A 26,329-nucleotide genomic window follows, 5' to 3' on the forward strand; every position below is an offset into this window, starting at 1 on the left:
TTTTTGTTTTAACTTAATTTCAAAGATTTCTTGGGGCGTTAATTTCCAAAATTATTTTTTAACTTTCTGAGTATTTTTGCTTAACTTAGTAAGCTATCCTGGCATGATGTACTTTGCTTTTTAGAACTGATAGCTTGAGGCAGTGATTGGATTTTTGTTTGCATACCTCCAGTGTTTTCCATTTTGTCCCCTACATGGGGGTTTGTATGTGCTGTCTGTGAATGTTGCCAGGTTGCTTAAAAAAAAAAGTCATAAAAGTGAATTTTTAGCATTTTAACTTCTGTGGAAATAAAGATTCATACATACTTTCCTGATCTCTGCAAGGATTTTCCATCTGGTGTTTTCTTGGTTTTGCTTTACTGTATCAGAATGTCCTCTTAAAGCTTCTTGGCCAGGGTGCTTTCTTATCTGCCACTTTCTGAGCCAACACCTCCCTCTCTCTTTTTTTTCTTTTCTTTTTCTTTTTTCCTTTCCTTTCCTTCTTTTTCCTTTCCCCCTCCCCCCTCCCTAAAGTAGAACTGTTTTGGTGCAAATAGTGTATACCTTCTGTATTCCAGCGCTGCTGCCCAGAACCTAGTAAGAGGATTCCCTCCTGGAGCGGGCGTCCCATCTGGATGGAAAAGATGGTGCTTTGCAGGGTGAAGGTTCCGCACACCTTTGCTGTTCACTCTTACACTCGTCCCACCATATGCCAGTATTGCAAAAGGCTGCTCAAGGGCCTTTTTCGCCAAGGAATGCAGTGTAAAGGTAAACAGTTAATTTTCTGCTGCAGTGATAAATTTCAGTAAAGGTCTTGTATTTAAAACTGATTTCAACTTACGTTTTGAGTGCCAGAAGGTTGTATACTGTGAAATGGGGCAGTATAATTTTTGAAAAATTGAGAGAATTACAGCAGCCTTCATTTTCGTTTTAGTAAACTGTGCATTGTACGTATTTCTGAAAAATACGATTTAATCACATGTAGGTTGGGAAAACCTTAATTCTAGAAGGATAATTCTAAATAAAAATGGGAAATACTTACCTTTGTTCAGTGTCTGTCTTCTAGACTCATCATTAAAGACTATTTAAGTTTTCATTATGTTATGCTAGTACAGAATACTGGTTATTATCCTTTTGGAAAAAATTTATACAGGTAGGTGCCTTTCCTAAACTAGCTTAAGCTCCATTTATTTAGCATATGTTAAGATGCATGACTTCAGTTCTCAGACTCTTTTATGCAGTTCCCAGGGCATAGCTATGACATTACAATGTTCGTCTGGCTCTTTATTGCTGGATAGTGCAGATCTGTCAGCTTTGTTGCAGGAAGGAAAACAGTAGTGATGAATCCTAAACATTAGTACGGAGAGGACTTTCCATTGCTCTCGTGTGAGTTTGTCAAATGTGCGTACCCGAAGGTCAACATTTTGAAAGAGGTCACTTAATACATTTTCAATTTCCTTTAGTAGAAGAGAGCAAGAATGGTAAGCTTATAGTTGTGTTACTTCTTTTGACTAAAAATACTGCTGTCTCATGTACATATGGAAGTAGTTTTATCTTTTGTTTCTGTTTTTATTAATTTGCAGTCTTTGAAGACTGAAGTCTGCATCCTGAACTGGTTTTGTGTGTGTTTTTTTTTTTTTTGTTGTTTTAGTCAGTGTATCTCTCAGATACATGTAATACATAAATAATGAAGCCTGAAGAAGGTGCTTTGCAGTCTTAACATATAGATGCTACTGACCATATACAGTTGTTGTGACTGTATATCCAGATGAACAAATGGGGCTACCACATCAGTTTCAGGGAAGTGAGTGACACTGGATTTACATATGGAAAACAAGCCTTGAGAAATGTTATGTATATGCACAGGACAGAAATAAGTATATTGATAGGCCTCTATTTATGCAGTATGGTCCTATACATATTTTTAATATATCAGGAATTGATATCAAACAATCAAAATATTTTCATAATGCTTTCTCCTACAAATTCTGAAGGCTTCTCACAGACTTCCTTGTGCACATTCCCAAAGTTTGGGGTCTTTCAGCAGTTCCATGTTCCGGAGTACCCCTAAGACCCCTGGATTTCTTGAATTCATTCAGACTTCTACTTGGACTCTGAGGATGATCTTAGGGATGCTAAGGCTATATTTGTGGTAATAAATTAAATGTGCCCAGGAACATTCCTGGACACTGAGGTCAACTGGGACAAAATGACCAGTGCCCATGAACAAGTTTTCTTAGCATCCCAGCCTGAGTGGTTGTATGCAGACTGCCTGTTGAGAACAATTTTATGGGATGCTCTGATTTATGAACTAGACCTGAGAACTGTTTGGGTTTGTGCTAATGCTGTGGGCCAAAGGCATGCTAGGGGGTGTTTCTAACTGTTTGCTGGACTAGAGTGTTGCACTGAAGCACCCAAGAGTGTTTCTGGACGTAGTTTAATTTATTAGGATTGACTTGCTCTAGCCTTTCTAGTTCCCTAGTAGGATTTGATATGTCTCTGTTTCTTCCAGCCCCCTTCAAACTAGTGAAGTAACCATATTCTGTAATATGGACTGAAAACAGTTCATTGGTCTCCTAGGATGTGTCCTTGTAGGCACTCAGAAGCTGAAGAGGATTGTATTTTGCTCCAGGGTTTGGTTTCTCTGGTACTAAAAATGGGGAGATAACGATTTTTCTCTTGTCTGGGCTTAACAGGAAAGCACAGTGAGCTTTCTTTGGGTAGCAGAAAGGGACAGATTATCAGTTTGAAAACAGTTGTGGGGACAGTAAGGTGTTTTGAAATACATGATGTTGATACAGAGTTGAAAATTACAGTGATGGTGCTCATAAAGAAAATTCCTGTTAATACCACTAATGTTGTATGCTGGACTTTGTTCAGTAGGCTGCATCTGATACCTCAGATGCAGAAATGGCACACATCCAGGTTAGATTCCATCTCTACGTCAGGCCAGATCTGGACATAACGTTATTCTGTCTGCCCTGTGTCAGCAGGCAGAAATGGAGCTTCAGTGCTCAGCCAAATCTGCAACCTGCATGAAAGGGGAACTGGACTTTGGGATTTATGCAGAGCAAATTTGCTCTGTGATATAGGTGTGTGATCCTAGAGGCTCTGATGGCTGCAAGTCTTAGGCAGCAGGTGGTGAAAAATGATAGAGATGAGACATATAAATCACATAGCAATGGAAAAAAGGGTGTGGAACAGATGAGAGGATGGGAAAAATTACATCATAATGGAAAAAATAACTGCAGAGAAAGCTAGAGAAGTAGAAAACTGTTTTGTACTGGAAGGGGAAGTGCTGACATAATAAATAGTAGTGGGGCAAATCAACATGTGACATCAGGACAAGATTATTAATTTCCTTCTGGAGGTGACCTCATTGGTGCTGTCTTCAGTTACATGCAAATCTATGAATCCAAACTGAAGCTTGCGATGGACATAGTGAATGATAGAGTGTTAGTGTCTGAGTAGGAGTAAGATTCTGGTATTATGGGCTTATTTATCTTCTGTTTTAGATTGCAGATTCAACTGTCACAAACGCTGTGCGTCTAAAGTACCTAGAGATTGTCTTGGAGAGGTGGTTTTCAATGGAGGTAAGATGAGAAACATGCTTTCAAATACTGACAGATCTTTGGAGGCTTAACAAGATGCATTAGCTTTTGGTTCTCTTATCTTTGAATATTTTACGTCTTTTTGTTTTATCTTCCCAGGTTTTTCACCTGGTATCACTGACAATTAAAAAGACTCACTGTAAAACATATACTGTGGTGACTTTAATTTTACTTAATCAGTCTTGGCAAGTACAGTATGCTTTGCTTGAGATTGCTAAAGGAAAATGAAAAATCAAGAAGCCTTCTCAATGTACAAAAATTAAACATCTGTTGTGATCAGTCTGCTTACTGTTCATCATGAAATACATAATTTTAAATGTTAATGACTGAAGACAAGTACTATTTTTTGTGACTTTCATGATTTTCAGTGGCCAGAACTAGCCCAGCAGTTTGTGAGGTAGAAGAGAAAGGAAAAAACCAAGCCAATCCAAACCAAAAAAACTCAATTTTTTGAAACCTCAGTTAAGTAAGACTATTTTCCGAATAGACCGTACAGAGTTGAAAGGGGAAGGTGAGGAATGGTATGTGGCAGAAAGGTTGGAGTCTTATTCTTAGGAGTTCTAGACCAGTGTTAAGCTGATGAAATACGGGATGGATGAGCAGACAGTGAGGCGGATTGAAAGTTCATTGAGTGGATGGGCCTAGAGGGTGGTAATCAGTGGCATGAAGTCTAGTTGGAGGCTGGTAACTAGTGGTGTACCCCAGGGGCCAATACTGGGTCCAATCCTGTTCAACATCTTCATTAATGATTTGGATGATGTAGCGGAGTTGTGCCCTCAGCGAGTTTGCTGATGACTAGGAGGACTGGCTGATATGCCAGGGGGTTGTGCTGCCGTCCAGAGGGACTTCAACAGGCTGAAGAAATGGGCTTACGGGGGTTTATTGGACCAGATGACCTCCAAAGATCCCTTCCAACTTCAACCATTCTGTGATTGTGTTGCCCAAAATCTTGATCGTTGGCGTGCATGTTTTTGAGGGGAATAAATTTGATGACATGCAGAAGATCACACCAAACTGTACACCCTGATTCAGAGGCCTGGGCAGCAGACCTGTTAGCCAGTGGGTCCATTGCCTTTGCACAATGTATCGCATCCATTCATGCCTGCCTTCTCCAGCTCCAAGGCTCTTGCCTGGGTCTTGAAATTGGTGTCCATGAACATTAATGCACAACATGTTGTTGCTGCAGTCTGCTTTCACCAGCCTTGTGATGCTAAGGTGTTAAGAGTATATAGTTTGGGAACTACAGTTTCACACAATTCTTCTGTGGACATAAGGAGTTGTTTATTTTTTGTTGTTCTTTCTCTCACCCTTAAATTGAACACTCCTCAGACAAAAAACAAAAGCTCCAGATGAACGTATTTGTATGTCTTAATCCTTAGTTTTCCACAGTGCAAGTTGTTCAGCTTTGGGAAACTTTAAATTATTCTGCCAGCAGAGAGTCAGATGCGAGTAAGATCTGCTTTTTTTTTCTCTTTTTCTGCAATAACACAGCCCCCTTTTTCTCTCTTTTGCTATTATGGGCTACAAGGGCAGAGAATAGAGCTGGGTTTCTGTTGACAGAGAATTTCATTTGCTCTTGAATAATTCTCTGGGTCATCTCTGGCCATCAGAAGGTTACTTTGTACTTCTTACTGGTGGAACAGAATTACTTAATGAGATTTAGGTTTAGACTTTAAGCTTTTCACTCCGTTTCTTTCAATATGATTCTTGTCTTGCTTGGGTCTCTCTTGCCTTGGCATTTAGCAGAAACAAATTGATAATGTTCATTAGCGCATTTTGCATCATTTGGCAAAAATTTGAGGATTTTGTATATTCTGATTGTACTTTTATGTTTACTTGCCTAAATGTGAACTGAAGAAGAAATTTTATGGAGGTTTTTTGTGGAGGGTTGGGTTTTTTTTAATTGTGTATTTGAAATAATATCTGAATCCTGTGTTGTTTCCAGAACCTGCTAGCCCGGGCCAGGACTTGGACATGCCAATGGAAGTTGATAGCGGTGAAATGAACAGTGATGGTAGTCGGGGTCTAGATGATGCTGAAGAGCCCTCTCCTCCAGAGGACAAAATCTTCTTTATGGATCCATCTGACCTTGATGCAGACAAAGATGAGGAAGCTGTCAAAACCATCAGGTAAGTCATAAGGTGGATTTCTTTGCTGTGGGATGTACTTTCCTCAATATTTTAAAGTAAAACTTTGCCAAACACTTCTGATTAGCCCGGTTTTACTGCTTAAAGTGTCGGTTTTTTTCATTTGTGGTTTTTTTTTAACTTGAAGCTGCTTTGTAAAGTTGTCCTGTCACAAGCAAATCTGAAACATAAATTAAAATAATATAGTCTCTTCTAATTGGAAAAAGTGCTGTGCTATGACTGTTACCAAAGAAATAAAGCCAGGTTGTCAAAACATGGTAAAATTTATGGCTTAACATGGTTAAGACATGAGTAAGATCTTTGTGACTCTAGCCTAATTTAGTTGCTGTTATACATATGTTGATTTAAAAGGAATTACTTGAGGTATTTAAACGTTCACATCGCAGTTTACATGCGTTTTAGTCAGAAGTTTGATTTATGTAACTTGAATGTGATTTTTCTGAAGTCTTCTATCCCTTAACTGTCACAGAGTTCCTTGACTCAAGTTTGGTCTTTTTAATTTCTGTATTACTCTAAATAGTGTCATCCTGATTTTCTTAAGTCATTCTTAATAACGCAACAGCAGTCGTATTAGGTCAAACCAAAGGTCATTTTAGCTTAGTGCTTAACAGCAAATATGTGAGGAAGAGCATATAGTGATATCTTCTCAACTTGCAGTGATTTATAGCTCAAGGACTTCCTGAGTTGGAAGTAGCATTTTTTTTTTGTGTTCCACCTCTAGGTAGGATTTTTCCATTTATTTCTAATTGCTTTTGAAGCAATTAAAGTTTTTTTTGGCATGTACAGCATCCTGTGGCAGCCAAACCTACAGTGTAACTGTGTGCTGTGTTTAAAGCATCCTTATGTTTTTGGTTTCGAATCTGCTATGTGATTTCATGTGTTTACAAACATTTCTGTTAGTGCAACATGTAGGAGCTCTGGTGTTAAGCAGGCAACTTAGTGGTTCACTCCATCTTCACTGCTATTAAAACCTGTATGTTTAAGTAATGACACTGTCAGAATATTAGAGATTGTCAAATCTTTGTCTGCAGGAAAGTTGATATCCTTGAGCATTGATAAAATTTCCTAGTGCAGCTAGGAAATTTGAATTAACACACCCCTGCTGATACTTTCACAAATTGAAAGTATGCTTAGGTAGGGACCTTTATTAATGTAATAACAATATGAAGAAGTAGCATAGTCAACTTACACAGACAAGTGAAAATAATAGCGATGCCGATGTTAATTATGTTTTTATGGTGAACTAAGACCAGCAGTCTTGGCTAGTTTTGAGAGTGGATGACTTTTGTAGGTGTCCTCATTCCAGTGTGTTTCTTCTGTATTCCATAAAGTAATTTAAGTACTGCAGTACTTGCACTAGGAGAGGTAGGGAGAGCTCAGATACCTTATCAGTTTCATCTGTCAGTGAAATAATTTGTATGGGAAGGAAAGGTGCGTGTTCCTGAAAACTACTGGCTAAATGTGTAGTACCAGTATAATTGCAGTACTGTTGTATTTTAACTTGTTAAATATTAACTGGTTTTGGTTTTGTTTGTTTTTGTTTTTTTTTTAGTCCTTCAACAAGCAATAATATTCCTCTCATGAGGGTTGTACAGTCGATCAAACACACAAAGAGGAAGAGCAGTACAATGGTGAAGGAAGGATGGATGGTCCACTATACGAGTAGAGACAATCTGGTCAGTGACTTTAGTTTCTTCTTACATTAAGTTAAATTATTTCTCTAAACCAGTGTATATTATTTCTCTCATTCAGATACTCTGATTTACAGTATCATTTGAAAAAAAAACCCTTAATCATCATGTTCATTATACAGAAATCTGGTGCAAAGGAGAATCTGTAGTTTATTCAAAATTCTTCATGTGGTGATTCAACAGTACTTTACCTTCTCCCTTTTAAAACGGTGAAGCATGTCTAAATTGTATCAAATGAATTGCATGTTTAAGATTTCAGCTTTCCTGAGATAATAATTTGGAATAATTTGCTTATGTCTTCTTTCTGTTCAGCAGTTGAACTAAATATTTGTATCAGTGTTTTTATTTAACCACATGAAAAGGTGGACATCATTATAAAGTGATGACTACTGAAATGGTTGAAACTATTATTCTAATGATCTAGGTGTCTGTAAGTATTTGTGTAGCTATGGGAGCCCTTCATTCCTCTAGCAATTCACTCTATCTAAAAGTAAGCATTATTGAGCACCTTTCCCCCAAACTCACTATTCCTCTTGATGTCGGTGGGATAAAGAGTTACGGGTTGACTGTATGTCCTTGGGTATGCAAGCATCCTCCAAAAAGACTTTGCTGTTTGTTTCCAGTGCTACCAATCATGATCTCTTAATTGAATCTTCTTAGGCAAGCTCCTTGGTTTTGTGTATTGAGGAGGAAGATAAGGAAGAATAACTGGGTTCCATAGAGTTGTCTGATGGAAGGGAGTGAATACTCTTGTCTTTTGGTAGATGAATGAAAAAGGTGAAGTCAGGAAGTTCCCAGATCTCGTGAAGCACAGTGAGTCATATTGAGACTGTTCATGAAAGGCAGCATAAATACTTTTGCATTCTTTGTCTCTACACAGGAATCTGAAGGGGGCTTCAGGAATGTAGAGAAGCAAAGTTATTTAAGTTCTGTTGAAATCAAGCTGAAGGGTGGTACAAGTCATCTCAGGCTACTGTAGTATTTTTACTTTTTCTGATGGTCAACTAAACAGACCGCTGTAAGTGGTCTGTCAGAAACTGCCTTACAAAACATTTCTTTAAAGTACAGTTTTCTAATATCTAGATGTATTTATAACAAACTAAAATAAGTATCTAGTGTATTGCTGAGATTCCAGTCAAGGCTACTTAACAGACCCAATTATCATCAGCTGGCTATGGAAAAACTAAGGCCAGGTAGTAGATGAAGATTAATAGTTCTAGCAGTGTTCAAGGCAGACCTGGTATTTGGCTCCAATTTAATCTTTCAGTTACAGCCAGTAAGCCAGTACATTTTTCCATGGACTTTTCTGGATCTCCTCATAGACCAGTGATCAGGTTGTACACCTTAGCTTAGTCTGATTTTTTTTTTTTTTTTTTTTTTTTTTTTAAACATTTATCAGTCTGGTTGCTACCTAAATGACATCTACCAAAAAAGTCCATTCAAATGAAGTGGAGTATTTGGCCCCAAAGCAAGACAACTTCAGCCACGCAAGATCTCGTAGAACTCTCTAATGGGAGGAGAACATTGACTGTTTCCCTTGACTGCTCTGCTCTCAGCAATGTCAGACTATTTCCTATTACTGAAACAACTTGGGCTTTCTATCAGTTCCAGAGAGGTTCATGTTAAGAGCAGTAACTATATACTTATTGCTTACCCTGAATAACAAGATATTTCACCCTTTATAATGAGAAGTTTCTGTATCATCATCTGTATTCTTTTCCTTACCCTGGGACCATCCTTTCTCAGAATATGGTATGGCCAGATTTTGAATCCCTGAGTGAGTTACCAACCTGTTCCTTAATTCCCCCCCTCCAAAGTCTTCCCTGATTCATGATTTAAGAACATATATGTCTAAAGGACAGGTTCACACTTGCGCTTTCACACAGTTTCCAGTCAGTGCTGGCTGGGAATTCCATTTGGTTAAATCCATTCATATCCTAGCTTTCTTTGTCTTAACTCCTATGGGTAGTCATAGTGTCCCCACGATTCTGCTGTATTGTATTTCAAACTAGTGTCATCCTAGGCCAGAGTTAAGGGTCTTGGATTTTTGTTGCAGGAAAATAAGAACAGGTTTCTAACTATATGAGCATGGTGCAAGCAAAGTAAGTTAGATTCATACAGCCATAGTGGCTTTCTAAAAGCTTCTTTGTTTTGAGGCATGTTCCTCTACTTAAAACTACAAGACAGTTATGTCCAACAGCTTATTCATATTACTTTTCGGTGGAGACAATATTTCTCACTGGTGGGGGCTTCTAGGAAATGGCTATTTAGTCTGTCTTGATTTTTATTTTCTTTTTTTCTCCCAAGATATTTTGTCCACTTCAATCTCATAATGTCTGTCTTGCCACTGTGAGCTTTTGAATTTCTAGAATTCTGTGTTGACAAAAGAATTATAAGGACTTGTTAGGCTTGCTCAGTCCTTGAACCCTTGCAATAGGTTGCAGTTGGTATGAGGGCCCAGAGGGAGAAAGCATGACTCCCACAATTGTTACTAAATTAAAATAATTCAGGTTTTGTGAGTACCTGAACCTGGAGTGAAACCTGTGTAGGTAAGTGTTTTTCCTGTACAAGGTAACTGCTGTTGTCACTGCCATTACTCTAAGGTAAATGATATTTTTTTCTGTTTTATGGAAATAACTTTGAGCCTCTTGAGTTCAAAAAAAAAAAAAATCTGTATTTCCAAAGTGTGTATCTTCATGTATCTAGTCTAAAATGCAACTGTAGATTAATGTTAGTTGATTATCTTAGTAATTTAAAGCATTTCTCATTTAAATTTTCTGATAACAAAAGCCATGCAAGTGATTTACTCCTTATATTATTGTACTGTGCATTTTGTAGAGAAAAAGACATTACTGGAGACTGGACAGCAAATGCCTCACCCTATTTCAAAATGAATCTGGAACAAAATATTACAAGGTAATTAATGATGAATAATAATTATGTTGCACTTGATTTACTCAGTGCTTTATAGATCTCAAATCTACTTGTGAGCAGTATAAGTATTATCTCTATTTCCCCATCTTTTCTAATCAAAACTGTGACAGGTTAATTGTTGGCCAAAGCTTGTAATTGAGAATGACCAAGACTAACTCTGAGAAGTTGCTTGCAGCTCCTGTTCTAATCCCTTGAGTCTGTCTCTCCCTACATTTTCCATTGTACTGTTCTCCTGAACTGCCTAGCGTGTTTAAGCTTTCTTCACAGTTACCAGAGGATTTGTTTAGCTGCCAGTCTAATGAAAGCTAGGATTTTTGTGTTCTAATAGTAGTGACTGAAAGTTTGCATGCTTATGTATTTTATTTTGAGGTTCCCCAAAAGTAAATTATTTCCAACTGTATAACTGAAAGTTGCAACTAAGATATAGAGAAAAACTTACTGTGCAGCCTGGTGTTATATAAATGAAACTTGGCAATAAGTTTAGTGTATTGTTAATACAGTAATGTGTTCAATGGTGGACTATATTCAGAAAATGTGTTCGAATGTATAAACAGGATTTTTCCCTTTCTTGTCTTACACCTTTAGGTGGGGGTCCAAATCTTGCAGCTTCTTCCTTTATAACACCTCTAAGATCAAGCCTTTTCTCTGTACACCCAGCTAAACTTGCCCAGATCCTTTTCATCCCTATCTTGACCAATGCAGTCTCTTCTTCTCAGACCTCCCTGATACTTGTATTGCCCTGTGCATTCAAAACACAGCTGGTAAAATATATTCCTTGCTTGTTGCTCTGTTATGTCACTGCTTTTAGTCCTTTGACTTGTCCCTTTGCCCCCCCTTTTCTAACTGCTTAAATCTCAGGTTATTTGTCTTTGCTGTTAGAATCATTCACAGTTGTTGCCTGTACATTTATTTGCTCTTCATCTTAATCAGCTACTGTCTCTTATCCCCCTAATGCCAGCCCGGTACTCGCCTGCTTGTTCACTGCTCTTGCAAGTGACATGCACCTGTATGCCTTCCCGTGTACGTGGAATGTCCTCCTCCAGCTAGTGTGAACTTGCAGCCATTTCTTCCCTCAGATCTGTTCTCTAGTACTGCTTGTGCCATGATCTTAAACTGACAAGGTAGAGCAGTCAGTAGAGATGGTTGATATCTGTATGAAAGAGAATCTTTATCCAAAACGATTCCGATAACGTGAAGCAGTGCTTATTGACTAGTTTATATAACCACATCCTCTTTTTAATGTTGTCTCGTTTCACTTTTTTCCCCTGTTCTGTTCTTCTCTGGTATAAACTATAGGGAGAAAATGGTCATTCTATAGTTGTGCATCATTTGTATGTGGTGGGGCATGTCTCATGCTGAATATAAAGGCAGACTGAGTAGAGAACAGTCATTGTATAGAGAGAACTGTGGTGGGGCTGGAAGTCTGTCTAGGCTTGTATAGATAGAGGAATTCAGAAAACTGGGTGGGCAATGGCCGTGCACAGTTTGACATTAGTTATGAAGCTTGGTGTTTTGGTGTATTGATATATTTGCTTTGATTTCTTTGCAAACACTTTTAAGTTTTGAATATCAGTATATGAAAATATTGTGTGCATTTTCCTTTTTTTTAATCTTTAATATTTTTCTTCAGGAGATTCCACTTTCAGAAATTCTCCAGGTGACTCAGCCTCGAGATTTTTCAAACGTGGTGCAGGGCAGCAACCCGTACTGTTTTGAGATCATCACTGACACGATGGTGTACTTTGTTGGCGAAAACAATGGCAGCAGTCATCACAGTCCTGTTCTTGCTGCCACCGGAGTTGGACTTGACGTAGCTCAGGGCTGGGAGAAAGCCATTCGTCAGGCTTTGATGCCAGTCACTCCTCAAGCTAGCGTTTGCACTGCAGCAGGACAAGGAAAAGATCACAGTAAGCAGGCAGACAAGGCACTACTATTTGTATTCCAAAGCTGTTAAAAATAGAGATTCCTTTCAGAAAAGTGCTTATTTAGAGTGAAGTCTTGTCTGTCTATTCTCTGCTGAATTGGGTTCATAATTTTACACAAGTCTCTAAAAAGTGACACTCAGGTTTGTGGAAGATGGGCAAATCCTTTAATCTGTTGTAGCAGGAAGTGGTAGTTAAGAAACAGATTAGCAATATGAATGCATATGAGCTCAATTGTAGGAACTCAATTAAGAACTGTTCCATAGTTGCTGGATGTAAAAAGAGACCATAATTTAAATATTTCTAATATACTTTAAAAAAAATATATATTCAGATTACATACATATACTCTGAAAGAGCTAAATTTGGATGCTTTTTGATGTTACCCTCTCTGTTTTTTTCAAAATCTGTGAGATGTCAGTAGCTAAGGAGAAGAAAAGGAGTTAGTGATGCAATGTAAATACTGCCAGTGATGGAAAGAACTTTTGCTGAGCTGTGGGCAGTAATAAAAAGTACCCTATTCTTCTTTTAATGCACCTGTCTTACCTTTCTTTCTCTGGCATAGGATCAGATTCATTATCAAGGCTCCACGAAACTACGTAGTTTGTCTTCAGACATCTTGTTCCTTGCAATGACATTCATTGACATTCTGTACTGGGATTTACGCTTTCATTCTTTAGTTTCCTTTCATCTTCCAGCTACTCCTTAATCTTCTTTTAGTGAGATTTTGTTTTGCAGGAGATTCTGAGATTAGTTCCTCTGTCTCTGGTATCTGGCTACTTTACATCAGCAGCAGTCAAGAACATGTCAGTAGTAATCTGAGGTAAAGACACTTTCTGAAAATGCAACCATCGTCTGAAATAGAAAACTATGAAATGCCAGTATTGGTATCTATATTTAATTACAGTGAAGAAACGTACCTGTAGGATGGTACCTCATAACTGGCCTTATACATACATAAAATGCCACTTTTGCTATGAAATTCTTAGTTCCAAATATATATACACCAAAGCTCTCTGTTTTCTAGAACCTAAGGCTTACTGTTGCTTAGGAACTTGCAAAGAATTTTTTTTTCCAAAATCAATATTTTTTTCAGATCTAAATAATAACATTTTCTTATTAAAACTTGACAGTGGTAGGGAATAGAGCTGCAGGGGTAGATACAGAGAGAGGAAGTATTTTAGCATGTTTAGGATTGGAGGAGTGTAAGAAACTGCCATGAGTTGTGGAGTGGTGGTCACACATTCTTAGACAACTCAGGTTGGTTTTTAAACTCTAAAAAGTCTGTTCATCCCTCTCCTTCGTACACGCTGTGAGCCATGAAATATATCCCAAGAGCCTTTAAGAAAATTAGACTTCTAGTTAAAAAAACAAAAATCCAGAAGCCTCAAATACGTTCTTTTAAATGAAAAGACCAAAAGAGGAGGGAGACATTGCTAAGTGCTTGACATACTTAGAGCAGCAGGGAATTTGTCGTGTTAAAATGTCCACCAAGACACTAGCCAGTCAGTTCATTTCGCATTCTAGCCAGAAAGAAGCTAGAAATGAGGATGCTCTTCCTGTCAGACCCACGAGAAAGAGTCCTTTTTGACGTTGTACCTGGTGGTTGGGGTGGGATATTTCTTCGTGTTTTTTTTCTGAAATGAGAAAGAGATTAGTAAGCTGTTACTTGGCATAGATTGCGTATTGAATCCTTGCGTTACTGATTTCTTCAGAAGTGACAATTTTTCAGCCCTTATTCTTAAGCATTTCAGACACTAGAAAAATGGGTTTATTTGGAAGGAGAAACTCAATCTCTGCCTACCAGATCCTTTGTATTCTGTAGCCATCCGTGGAAAAGGGTTCAGTGGGTTCTCTTTAAAAAAAAGTTTCAAAACCTGTATCTTCACTTCCTGGTTACCTTGTTTCAACCTTGCTGCAGTTGGTCTTGACCTTAGTAACTCTTTTGTCTGCCTTCTTTCTTGTTTTGCCTTGTGTTCTGTACTATTATTCCAATATAGACTTGACTACAGTCAATAATCAGTAGACATATGCAAGGCTGTAATTCCAGTTCGTATTTCAGATGCAGTATTCAGAGTGTCTTCGAGAAGTAGTATTTGTTGCTATCTCGAGTCTGTAAATTCCTTCTTTGAGGTAAGGCATAAGTGGCAAAAATCAGATACAGATATTTTATACGTTCTTTGAAATCTCAGTTCTCTTCTTAAGGTGGTAAGAGCTCTTTTCAAAGTGCTAGTACATCTATAGTGTATCTTCTATCCACTTTGTAGGTGAATTTGTTTCACCTCTTTTCTTTTTTTTTTTTTTTTTTTTTTGGGACGTTAACATCACAAATGATAGGTGTCTATTTGCCTGAGATGCTTTACCTCTGTCTTAGAAGTCCAAGGGGTGTTTTCTGCCTTCCTTGATGTAGCTCTTCTTGTCCATGCATCGTAACGTTATTCGGGTAATGAGAACTTTGTGTCAACATCTGCTGCAGGCTGAAAAATTCTGTATCTCTTATCTGGTGCTCTTGCTTGCAAACTACATTTCCTAGATGTCCTCTTATATTCTAAAGATTGATATGCTTCTGTAGTTTGTCCATGACACTAAGATTGTTTATATTACGGGTTTCATTGCTTCATTTAATTATCAGGTCTTCTGTTACTTGCTTTGCTTCATTTCCTTTTCTTACATAATAATCTGTATGTCTTGATGCCACAGAAAATCAGTAACAACATTCGTTTGACTATAAGGGATCTGCCTGGTCCTCTTCCCTGTATTTTTCTACGTTACTACCAGAAATTCTTAGTAGTTTAATGAACTCTGATACGATTGCTATATTACTACTGCTTTTGGGTCTCCAGCTCTCCGTTGTGTACACACTCATACTGTTCTACTATTAATCAGCAGTATGACAAAAATAGACAAATAATCCCAGCAAAACTCCCAGGGTTGTTTATCTAATCAATCTGAAATTTGAGTTCCAGAGTATGATGTTTCTGCAGAACATCAATAAAAATCATTTCGCCATGACTGGGTTAGAAATCAGTAAAGGTGTTTTGTTTTTTGTTTTGTTTTTTCCTCTTTTTACTAGAAACCCCCTGCCCTTTCTCTTTACTTACATAGTTGTATCTTCTTTATTGCAGAAGAGTTATCTCTAAGCATCTCCGTTTCAAATTGCCAGGTCCAGGAGAATGTGGTGAGTCATACACATTGTATAATAATTGTGTGTGTTTACTTGGGTATTACAAAGTAATTGGTGGTAACGGCGTCTGGATGAGAAAGCAATGCCAGGGTATTGTAGCTAAAGAAGTCTGTGTTATATACAGGAAATAATCTACTTACCTGGCACAGCTGTTAGTTTATATGAATGTTAGTTTATATGTCCCTGTTTACAGCACAGTTAAGTGGATCATTTCAGGAAAAGTTTGTTGTGTTTTTCCACTCTGTTCAGGGTAATGATGGCACCTTTTACAGAATTTGATTAGTGTCAAATGTAAATACAGCTTAGCCAGTACTAATATACTCATGAATGTTTTGATTACTCCTGATATTTGTGATTTCTTTTTTTTCATGCATTAGGATATCAGCTCTGTGTACCAAATATTTGCTGATGAAGTGCTGGGTTCTGGTCAGTTTGGTATTGTATATGGAGGTAAATTACATTAGATTCCATTATGCATTTATTAAGGTAGAATGCCTGTGTAATTAGCCTTTTCATATTTGCTTGGCTGTATCTGGAATGTCTAGGTAATGTTTATCTTGTTAGAAGTTTTGTTTGGATTACTGTGGTTTTATGTACAGTATTTCTTACAATTCATTTTTTGCATTTAGAGTTTTGCATTGGCATTAAAATGAGTTTAGAATATGCATTGCATTTTGACCACAGTTAAATACAAGGCAATCTCTAGTGTGAATTTGGCCTTGGTTAATAGGGGTTTTTTTTAATTGCAAATTTTAACACTGTTGTCTCGATACTCTATAGAGTATTAGAAGTTGTGTATTTAAGAAGGCTGTCAGTTATACTTGCTTTTAATGATATCTGAGAGATGTGGCCAAAAGCAATTAGAAAAATACATAGTTTATACTTTGACAGTATTTATGCAAACATATTATTGATATATTTTACGCAAACAGTTTCTCAACAAATTTCTATCAGCAGGATAAAGAAGAGTGAGGAATTCTTTGCCAAGAGGTCTCAGTTTTAGCTTTCAAATGTAGTTTTATGACTTAGTTTTTCAAAACTTCTATTGCAACATATAACTTGTTTGTAGTATGTAATCACAAAAAGAAATATTGGAAATGCACCATATGAACTGTTTCTTTTTTTTTTTTTTTTTTTTTTTTAAATATCCCATGTGTTATATCTCAAGTGTTGAGAAAACCACAGACCATAAATGTGGAAAAAAAAAGTGATAGCTAATGATTTAAAAGTGGTAACCTTTCTGCTTCTGTCATGTTGTTGTTCTAGTCAGGAAGTAGTGTGGCTATGATTTTTCTGTGTGCCAACTGTGTAGTTAAATACCTTCTTACTTCTGAACTGCTTGATGGAAATGCAGTTTGATGGTCTGGTTTTACATCACTCTTGAGAGGTCTATTTTTTTTTTCCCTCTGTGTTTCTTAAAGCATACTGTGAAAGGACGCTCCCTCTCTTACGCATAGAACATGCACAAATGCAGGCAGTAATTCAATGTTTTGATTTTATATATATAAAATCTGTATATATTCTATATATGCTCTCCTAAGCTGCCTTTTGGATAAATCTCAGCTTGCTATTTTTCATGATTCAATGCTTATAAACATAACAAATGCTTATAACAGGCTTTCATTATATTAAATCTTTTCATTTAAAGATGCCTTAAAATATATAGGGCATGCATACCCAGTTTCTTAAGATAAAATCACAAGCTGAAAGAGCAAGAGAATGTAAAAGAATATTCTTTTGCTGGCTCTGCACGCTGGTGTTTAGGGAGACTAGATCTGGTAACTTCGATATTGGCTGCTCCCCACCCATGTAGGCTTACTGAAATAATGGTAACAAAGCCTTTTATTTAAACAAAAAAAGGTAAAACTAAGTTGCACATACAGTTGTGGGATTTGGGTTTTTTTTGTTGGATTCGGATTTTTTGTCTTCTATTCTGGACAAACATTTACAAATTGTAAATCAAAAAGTTATAGGATATTGACATCCAACTCCTGTTTCTTTTGGTGAGAACAGTTTCTCTCTGCTTTTCCTCTTCTGGGTAGTTTCGAAGGGTCTGAAAAATGGAGACAGGAAAAAAAAAAAAATCTTGACAGTTTCTTACTGATGTAAAACTTGCCCTGAAACCTGGTTGGTTGTGTTTTACTTAGGAAAAGGAATTTTCAAGCTGCTTTTCTGTTAATCTTTCTTCATGTTCAATTTTTAGCTCTAGTCTAGCTTCTGTAGTTAAGTGTTTTGTTAGTTTTGTGGTTTTGCTTTATGTTCTCTTGCAACCTAGCATTTGTCTTTTGGGTTTTGCATCTAGTTCATAATTCATGGTATCTCTGCTACTTTTCAATATAATTTGATGTCTAGTGGAGCCAGATTCACTGTCCCTGAATCTAGGGTTTTATTTAAATTATAGCTGGGTGCTGTGATTTCTAATATTCTGCCTAAAAATTGCTGATTTGGTACAAACAAAATGACAAAGCTCCCCAGATCTCTCTCTCTTAAGACTTCTGGCTTTATGCTGTTGTCTGTGACAGTCCATTATACAGTGCATGCTTTCCCTAGGACTAATGTAATCTTTTCAAAATTTATTTTTTGCTCTCCAGTTGTTGGTTCTATTTGGTAACCTTGTAAACATTTGCGGACCTTGAATGATGTCTCCATTAACTGCCTTAGTCTGGGGAGACGGACCCTTTATTCTTGATGATGTTTAAGGCATTAGCTGCTTGGCATGGCAGCCTTTGGAGCAATTCCTATGCCCTGCCTGAGCCCTGGCTGCCGGTGCTGACTGCAGAGCAGCAGTTCAGGCCTCGCTGGGTGGTCAGTGAGGCGTAGCTGGGCTCCCCGTAGCCGTGCCAGTAGAGTCCTCTCTGCCACTTGCACTGTAGCTGTGTGTGTTGTCCCTTTTCCTGAAACGGCTTCCACATCCTTCACTGAGCAGATAATGATGTTTTTCCTTCAGTGCAGATTTATTGTTCTATATTAGTTTAGTATTAAATGTCTTAGATTATGAAGGTCTTGCAGCGTGTGGTCCCATTAACCTCTCTGTTGTGAATGTGATAGAAGTCAGTTCAGCAGTTGTGGAGAAGCTGGGTAAGCATTTACAGCTACTCGCTTAGCCCCTGAAACATCCTGTCTGTGTGTTGCAGGATGCTTCTCATTTAGCTGATGCAGGCTGCAGCAAGGAACAGACTTTTTTTTCTTACCACAACCTTTTAGAGCCTTTTGACCACAACAGACTCCCTCCTGGGTGTTGACGTGTTGTTCTTCATGGCACATAATTACCCCTATATTCCCGTAGAGTATTAGATATAATTTCCTGTGCATGTGGAGCCCTTAAAAGTATGAAAGCACTAGAGAAGGCTTGTAAATCTTTCTTCACATTTGTCTTGAACAGTTTTGTTGTTTGTTTTTTTTCCAGGAGAGGCAATATTCTGTGGGGAGTAATTACTTGCTAAGGTGCAAGTTCCTTGCACAAACAAAACCTTCAACTAATACATCTAATGTCAACGTGCACACCTGATAGCAGAGTAGTAACCAGTTCAAATTTATCTCCAACCTGCCTGCTGAGGCTGATCACTTCTTGTTATTCATATACCAGTTGCAATTTTAAGTATAAATCTAATAATATTGTACATGTGTACAAAATATACCTGTTTCCCCAAAAAGGAATTTCTTCTCTAATGTTTTATCGCTATGAACTAACGATAGGATGAGAGGAAGTGGCCTCAAGTTGCATCGGGGAGGTTTCAATTGGATATTAGGAAAAATTTCTTTACTGAAAGAGTGGTCAAACGTTGGAACAGGCTGCCCGTAGAGGTGTTGGAATCATCCCTAGAGGTGTTCAAAAAACGTGTAGACATGGCACTTCGGGACATGGTTTAGTAGGCATGGTGGATTGGGTTGATGGGTGGACTTGATGATCTTGGAGGTCTTTTCCAACCTTAATGACTCTATGATTCTCTGAATTGCCTCTGCCTCTTGATGGCTGACTGACTTTTCTGTTTAGGAAAACATAGGAAGACTGGAAGAGATGTGGCTATCAAAGTCATTGACAAGATGAGGTTTCCAACTAAACAGGAAAGTCAGCTTCGTAATGAAGTAGCCATTCTCCAGGTACAAAAGTATTTTTGGATCACATTGGAGTTTGTCTCAAGCCATTAATAAGATTTTGTAATGTGTGTAAGTGCTCTGAATTGATTTCTAAATCTGTGTATGTGATTTCTCAGTCTTTTTGTAAGAGGGAATCTTAGAAGAGTGGGAACTCCTGAGTATTTTGGTAGAGTTGATAACTTTGGAGTGGTATCTACCTCCTGTAGGGGATCCACTGAAGACAGGTACTTTGGCTCCATGTTGTCACCTGCAGATAGCAGGAAACTGTATTATTTTTGGGTGTCTTCCACTACTGGCTCCTCAATCTAAGAGTGCTATTCTTGCATGTTCTGTATGCAAGCTACTGAGTGTATCAACTGTAAAATCAATCGTTATGGATAATTTGTATTAAAACAAATTAGTCTTAGTAGTGATAATTGGCATGTTTCGTGGGTTGATGTTTATGTTTCAAGCTAGTTTCTTGCCTCAGACATTGTTTTTGCATCTCTAACTCTCCACTTAACTGCTTTTTGATTTGAGGTACAATGTTTTTGTGTAATTTGGGATATTTCATACTGTTTTATTTTAGTGATGTTCCTATACTACTTTATTTTAGAATTTGCACCACCCTGGGATTGTGAACCTGGAATGTATGTTTGAAACCCCGGAACGGGTCTTTGTTGTGATGGAAAAGCTGCATGGAGATATGCTAGAGATGATTCTTTCCAGTGAGAAAAGTCGACTTCCAGAACGAATAACTAAGTTCATGGTCACTCAGGTTGGCATTCAGTCTCTCTTCTTTGAGAGGAAAGGCTAGATTTGTCTTTCGTAATTATGTGAGAAGGGATTTTCTGTATTTTTATTTCAAAGAGACAGCACAGAGGACTGCACATCTAATGAAAGTTGAATAAACATCGAAATAATTTTGAATGTTAATTGTGTTAATTTTTTTGCCCTTCTTTCCCAAGACATAACATTAGGGACATCCCAAGATGTGTGTCAAAACAGTAAGCATTAAAAAGACAGACAGGGAGGAGGGGGGGAAAAAAAAAGGAAAATCCACACCATCAGTTCCAAGTCTTGTTAGGCTAGAAAAAAATAGTACTTTCAGAGTGTACACGGGTTAATTCTTGAAGGCTGTGTTGATACAAATTACTGTGTTGCTTAGTGTATGTGGCTTTTGACACTCTTGATCCACTTGAATAGTTCTGAAAATGTTCTTTCCTTTTTGTAGATACTTGTTGCTTTGAGGAATTTACACTTCAAGAATATTGTGCACTGTGATTTAAAACCGGAAAATGTACTACTAGCATCAGCAGAGCCATTCCCTCAAGTGAGTGAAGATTAAACAATACTTCTTCCATCACTTTTTGTTGTTCTTTTGTAAAGAAATATAGGCATTGCAGCTTAAAAAGTGACCTTTTATGGGATTGTTTGATTGACTTAGTCTAGAATTACTTGAACTACACACATTATAGTTGTCTTTTTTTTTTTTTTTTTTCCCCTTCCTTCCAACTCTTAGCCTAGCTTTATGCTCAGTGGTATCGGTTTCTTTCCCCTCAGACATGCATCATGTCTCCCGACAAATGTGCACCAGCATTTTTTATTCCAGGGAGCCTGAGAAGTACAACTGCTGCCAGCACTTAGCAAAAGGCTGTGTAAACTGCATCTATTTTTATGCTTGTCGAAAGTGCGTGGAAATTGGTATTCTGGATCAGTGAGAATAATCCAGTGGAAAAGGCACAAGACCATAAACTTCAAGACCAGTCCTTATTCCTGTTCCAGTGCTGTTTGACCCTGGAAAATTATTTCTTCCCTGTTGCACATCTCCTTTGCCTCCCCACTCTTGTCTGTCTTGCTTATAAGCTCTTGTGAAAAGGGACTGTCTCGTTTGTCCCTGGTCTTGCTCAGGGGTCTTCATCATCAGTATGTGTGATATTACATTGTAATATAAACTAAACAGCTGATTTCTGTAAGAGAAATGCTGTTCAGCGATACTAGTACTTCTGTACTGTCAACACGTACCCCAGTCAGCTATTACCTTAGATACCTCAGATAGTATGGATTTCGTGGATGATGTACAGAAATTACAATTTGCTAGGCAGCATCAGGGAATTGCTTCCAGTCCTGTGACATTACTGCGAAGTGCAGTGGAATTCTGAAGAGTCACTTGTGTGCCTTTACTGTGCTGCTCCCTCTTATACCCTGAGGAGGACTTACTAACTCAGGGTTAGTGTTGGACTTGACCTGGATCCTTTTTTCTGTACGAGTGTCTGCTGTGTTCAAGCTACGTAACCATCCCAGAACCATGAAGATTTGAACACCGGTGCAGGCACCAGCTGTTGATGCTTTTTACCTGGATGGTTTCTGGACTGTTCTGCCCAGAGCTGGCTAGATCTGAGCTCTAGCTAAAACTCAGCATTTGATTTATGTGTAGCTGAAACTTCCAGCTTCAGGAATATGATTAAGAATGTGGTCTGGCTGGGATCCATGTGCTTTTTAAATTTTAGTTTTGTGCCTTGTGAGGGTGTGAATTTACCTCTCAAAATGAGCTGAGTTTGGAATGAAGTTTTTTGTCCTTATTTGCACACTTGTGGCCATCTATTACACAGATTGCCTCAGACCTGAGCCTGTGCAAGGCCAGTTCAGGGCTCAGTCTGAAACATGGTTGATCCACAGGCTGCAAAACCAGCAACCTAAACCGTTAACTGACTGGTTTAGGCAATGCTTTGTCTCTGATTTAGTGCATACAATGTTTAAATGATGGTAAGAACAGTATCGAGTACCGCTCTGGTCTTAGGCTGTAGCATACTTTGGAGATCAAGCAGAGATTTCTCAGTTTAAAATCTATTCCTTTCGCAGGTGAAGCTGTGTGATTTTGGCTTTGCACGTATCATTGGTGAAAAATCTTTCAGGCGCTCTGTGGTGGGGACACCTGCTTACCTGGCCCCCGAAGTGCTCAGGAGTAAAGGTTACAACCGCTCTCTAGACATGTGGTCAGTAGGAGTTATTGTCTATGTGAGCCTTAGTGGTACATTCCCGTTTAATGAAGATGAGGATATAAATGATCAGATTCAAAATGCAGCATTTATGTACCCACCAAATCCTTGGAAGGAAATTTCTAGTGAAGGTAAAGAAATAAATTTTCTCTATTAGAATGTCTTTATGTGTAGATAATGCATTCAAATGCTTAAACTTCAAGGTTCGTTCAGACAGGGCTGTGAGAATTACTGACAGTTTGAGTTCAGTGAACTATGCCAAAATGAGTAAATATGAGCTGGCATATATTTGTGAAAGACAAATTGTCAAATACAGTGTTGTAGATGGTTTTCAGGGCAGGAGGAGCCAATAGATGTAGCAAGAAAAATTAATTGCAAGCATGAGGAGTGGGATGAATAACCTGAAACTTCCCAAAACTCCCAAAGAAAAGTTAAATCACGTGTGAGTATTTGCTGAATGCTGATCTCAAGTCATACTTTATCTACACTATAATTACAGAAACAGTTCAATGTTGAATCTGGGATTTTAGTTTTGTACGTTAGCAGGTGAAACAAAATCTGGTTCTAAATGTCAGGTCTGAATAACCCAGAAGTTTATGAGTTGGTCTCTAGAGCACTCGAATGCCAGCTTTGTTATTAGTAGTGCATGTATGATTAATGCATAGGTAGATGTGGAAGGACGTATACAATAGTGGAAGTACCTAGATCATTTTGGAATGCGGGATTATGCTCAAGTTATTTAAGCACTTTCAAAAATAACTAAAATCTGTAGGGAAAAAGATGAATGTGTAATATAGTAAAGCTTTTAATGTTTCCATCAAAGGGGGGAAAGCTTTTTTTTGTAGCCTTGTTTAACATAAGCAAAGTTAAATAGAAAATTCAAGAGCTTGATTGAGGTTAAAAGTTCAATAGAATACATACACACAAAAAAATTCACTGCAGCATGCGAATGATGACAGAGGTGATTATTTAAACAATATAATTTTTGTTCTGTTCTTCTTTGTCAGCCATTGATTTAATAAACAATTTGCTTCAAGTGAAGATGAGAAAACGTTTCAGTGTTGACAAATCCCTTAGTCACCCGTGGTTACAGGTAAACCCATCTGCCTTTTTCACTGTGTTTATAATGGGTGAATAATGATTATTTTTCTATTAAATCCTTCAGAGGCTTATTAACACTGCTACTATCAAAGTCTGTTAACAAGCATTCATGGAGACTTAAGTTTTTCTGGTTTTAGCTTTACATTTTATGGGCTCCAGGATTCTGCCCATCTGTTAGTGGCTTCTTTCCTCAAGGAAAATTTTGTCTTGCTGTCCCTCCTGCCCCTTACTTTCTGTCTGACACCAACACAGAGTTTTACTCTTCTGGCACCTCTCCTGAATGCGGGCAGTGATGAGTGCACGGAGCCCCACTGGAATCAGTATTGAGGCAAACATTGTTTGTTCAGTGCTGAAGTGGACCCAGAAGCTGGTGTGTGCTGTAACTTGGAGTCGTTTTAGGAAAAGAATTATTTGGGATGGAATTTATCCGCTTGTTTGATGCGGGTTGCTTTCACAATGGTGTCACAATACTGTATCCACATATCCATGCACACAAAGAGCTTAAAAGACATTAAAGGGGAAAATCCAATTAATTTTGAGTACAAACAATATTGGAACCAGTGTAACTTCATGTATGTGTATATATACAATTAATTTTATAATAAAGCTAACAGCTGTCTCGTTACAAAAAAAAAAAAGTCATGATTTACAGCATTACCACCTTAGACACTAGCCTATTTAATTTGGAACCATTCTTTGTGGACACTCTGGGGTATTTTGGGGGGTGGAGGGTGGGCGTGGGGCGTGTTGGTGGTGGGTTTTTTGTTTGTTTTTTTTCCCCCCAACAGATCTTTTTGATTGTATCATGTGGCTATTTACACTAAAAGTGGAGATAAACTGCAGAATTTGTCTGTGGGAATGTAGTGCTGCTGTTTCTTAAACTGCTTCCTTAAATCTCTTTTGTTCCTTAGGATTATCAGACTTGGCTTGATCTCAGAGAATTTGAAACACGCATTGGAGAGCGTTACATTACCCATGAGAGTGATGATGCACGCTGGAAAGAACACGCTTATGAGCACAACCTTGAGTACCCCCAGCATTTTATTATGGCTCCTAATCCAGATGACATGGAAGAAGACCCTTGATTTATTCGTTATGCTGAATTGCAGCAAAGGACACTCCAGACAGAAACTGAAGATAAGTTTTGGAACAACTGTTGCTCTTTCTGAATGCTGTACACATAGTTCAGTGTACAAAGCCCCAGAGGCTCCTGCATTGACGTGGGAAAAGACTGTCATCTGACAAGCTTTCCTCCATCTCCAACTTAAACTATGAGTAGTTACTGGACAGCGGGATGAGCCCCGTAGGGGAACGCTTCACCAAGCTGTGTGGCTACAAAACTGTTACTGAGGTGTAATGTGTACAGACTGAATGGCTTGTGTGTTTTTCAAGGTTGTGTTTGGGGTTTTGATTTGGTTGGGTTTTTTTGTTTTTTTTTTTCCATAGCCTACTCAATAAGAATTTTGTAATGGTTTTCTAATCCCTATTTACTAGGCCATAGAGGACTGTTTTCTGTTACTTAGATACATCTCCCGTTTCCTGAACTGTGCGTGGTGAAAAGAGACTGTAAAAAGAAACTGGTGCAGAATACTTTGGCTAATAGCAAAACCATGGTGGTTTAGGTCAAATACAGCTTCATAGATGAAGGAATATTTGCTGCTGTTAAGACAGTTAAATATGTGTGTCTTTGCCCTAACTGAATTTTTTTCAGATACCCCCCAAAAAAAAGGAAAAAAAAAAAAAGAGAACCCTGTAACTTCCTACATTCCTCTTGAAATGCTGGCTGACAATCTAAAGAGATGACAATCAAAGCCCTGCTAGTCCTTTATTTTGGCTGTTAAAACAGAGCAATAAGTCATGACAGTGTGTGGCTGTGCAGGGCTGGCACACGTCATTGATACAGGCCAAAGGCATTTTGCCTTAAAACTATACCGGTAATGCACGGAGAACACACAAGACTTGATGTAGCATATCCTTTCACTCTGGAAAAACAGCTTCTAGCAGAAGGATGTAGAAGAATAGGGAAAAATACACGCAGCTTTCTTCTGCTGTTTTGAGAAATTAGACTTTTAAATTTTTCTAATATTTTCCTATTTTTTTTTAAGGTTCCCTGGACTTGCATCAGGAGTAGTTGTAGCCTGCTAGCTTGTATCTTAACTCTGCTCAAAACCTGGGAATAACAGTGGGTATCAAATCACCTGTTGCTCCTGCCAGGGCAGCTGGACTGTTGGAGAAAGGGCTTTGCCTTCTGCCCTCAACCTGCAGTCCCTCCCGTCCTCTTTACTGCGCTCAGCGTTGTTGTTTGCGCTGAATGAAGAGTCCAAAACCAAATCCTCATTCAGTTTTTTATGCAGATGCCTCAGTTGATGGATTCCCAGCCACTTACTGGACTTGTGCCACAACAGAGAGGAAGCAGTTTGTTCTTTGGAAGTGATTCCCTCAGAGGACAGCATAATGGTTAAAGTTCATGGTATTTAAAAGAAGTTTGAGGCCATGAATGCTAAATGCAAATGCAAGGGTTTGGTTTGTGGTTTTTTTTTTTTTTTTTTTTTTTTTTGTCCTGTTTTAAAAAACTGAAAAGGTGAAATCTTTCCTTTTGTGTGGGATTAACAGCATTGTGCTGGTGAGAGGTGCTGAGTGGCTGTACGTATCCCTGATGCGCCAAGCTGCTTAACTGGAGCTTG

The 26,329-nt window shown here is 38.2% G+C and overlaps 1 protein-coding gene across 2 annotated transcripts in view; it reads left to right on the forward strand.

Moving 5' to 3' along the window:
* Positions 1–26,094, forward strand: part of PRKD3 (protein kinase D3) — a 43,106-nt gene extending 17,012 nt beyond the window's left edge. For both annotated transcript variants that reach the window (XM_035892611.1, XM_035892613.1), the window contains 14 exons: positions 558–747; positions 3,495–3,572; positions 5,536–5,719; positions 7,290–7,413; positions 10,267–10,344; positions 11,993–12,269; positions 15,410–15,462; positions 15,846–15,918; positions 19,463–19,569; positions 20,162–20,323; positions 20,780–20,878; positions 22,408–22,675; positions 23,552–23,637; positions 24,557–26,094. In XM_035892611.1, the coding sequence (XP_035748504.1) occupies positions 558–747; positions 3,495–3,572; positions 5,536–5,719; positions 7,290–7,413; positions 10,267–10,344; positions 11,993–12,269; positions 15,410–15,462; positions 15,846–15,918; positions 19,463–19,569; positions 20,162–20,323; positions 20,780–20,878; positions 22,408–22,675; positions 23,552–23,637; positions 24,557–24,730 (1,953 nt within the window). In that variant the 3' untranslated portion in view covers positions 24,731–26,094. The remainder of the gene's footprint in view (positions 1–557; positions 748–3,494; positions 3,573–5,535; positions 5,720–7,289; positions 7,414–10,266; positions 10,345–11,992; positions 12,270–15,409; positions 15,463–15,845; positions 15,919–19,462; positions 19,570–20,161; positions 20,324–20,779; positions 20,879–22,407; positions 22,676–23,551; positions 23,638–24,556) is intronic.
* Positions 26,095–26,329: the final 235 nt, after the last annotated feature.

The sequence above is a fragment of the Egretta garzetta genome, unplaced genomic scaffold (assembly GCF_000687185.1).
Source record: "Egretta garzetta isolate BGI_Z169 unplaced genomic scaffold, ASM68718v1 scaffold130, whole genome shotgun sequence".
In the NCBI taxonomy this organism is placed as follows: domain Eukaryota; kingdom Metazoa; phylum Chordata; class Aves; order Pelecaniformes; family Ardeidae; genus Egretta; species Egretta garzetta.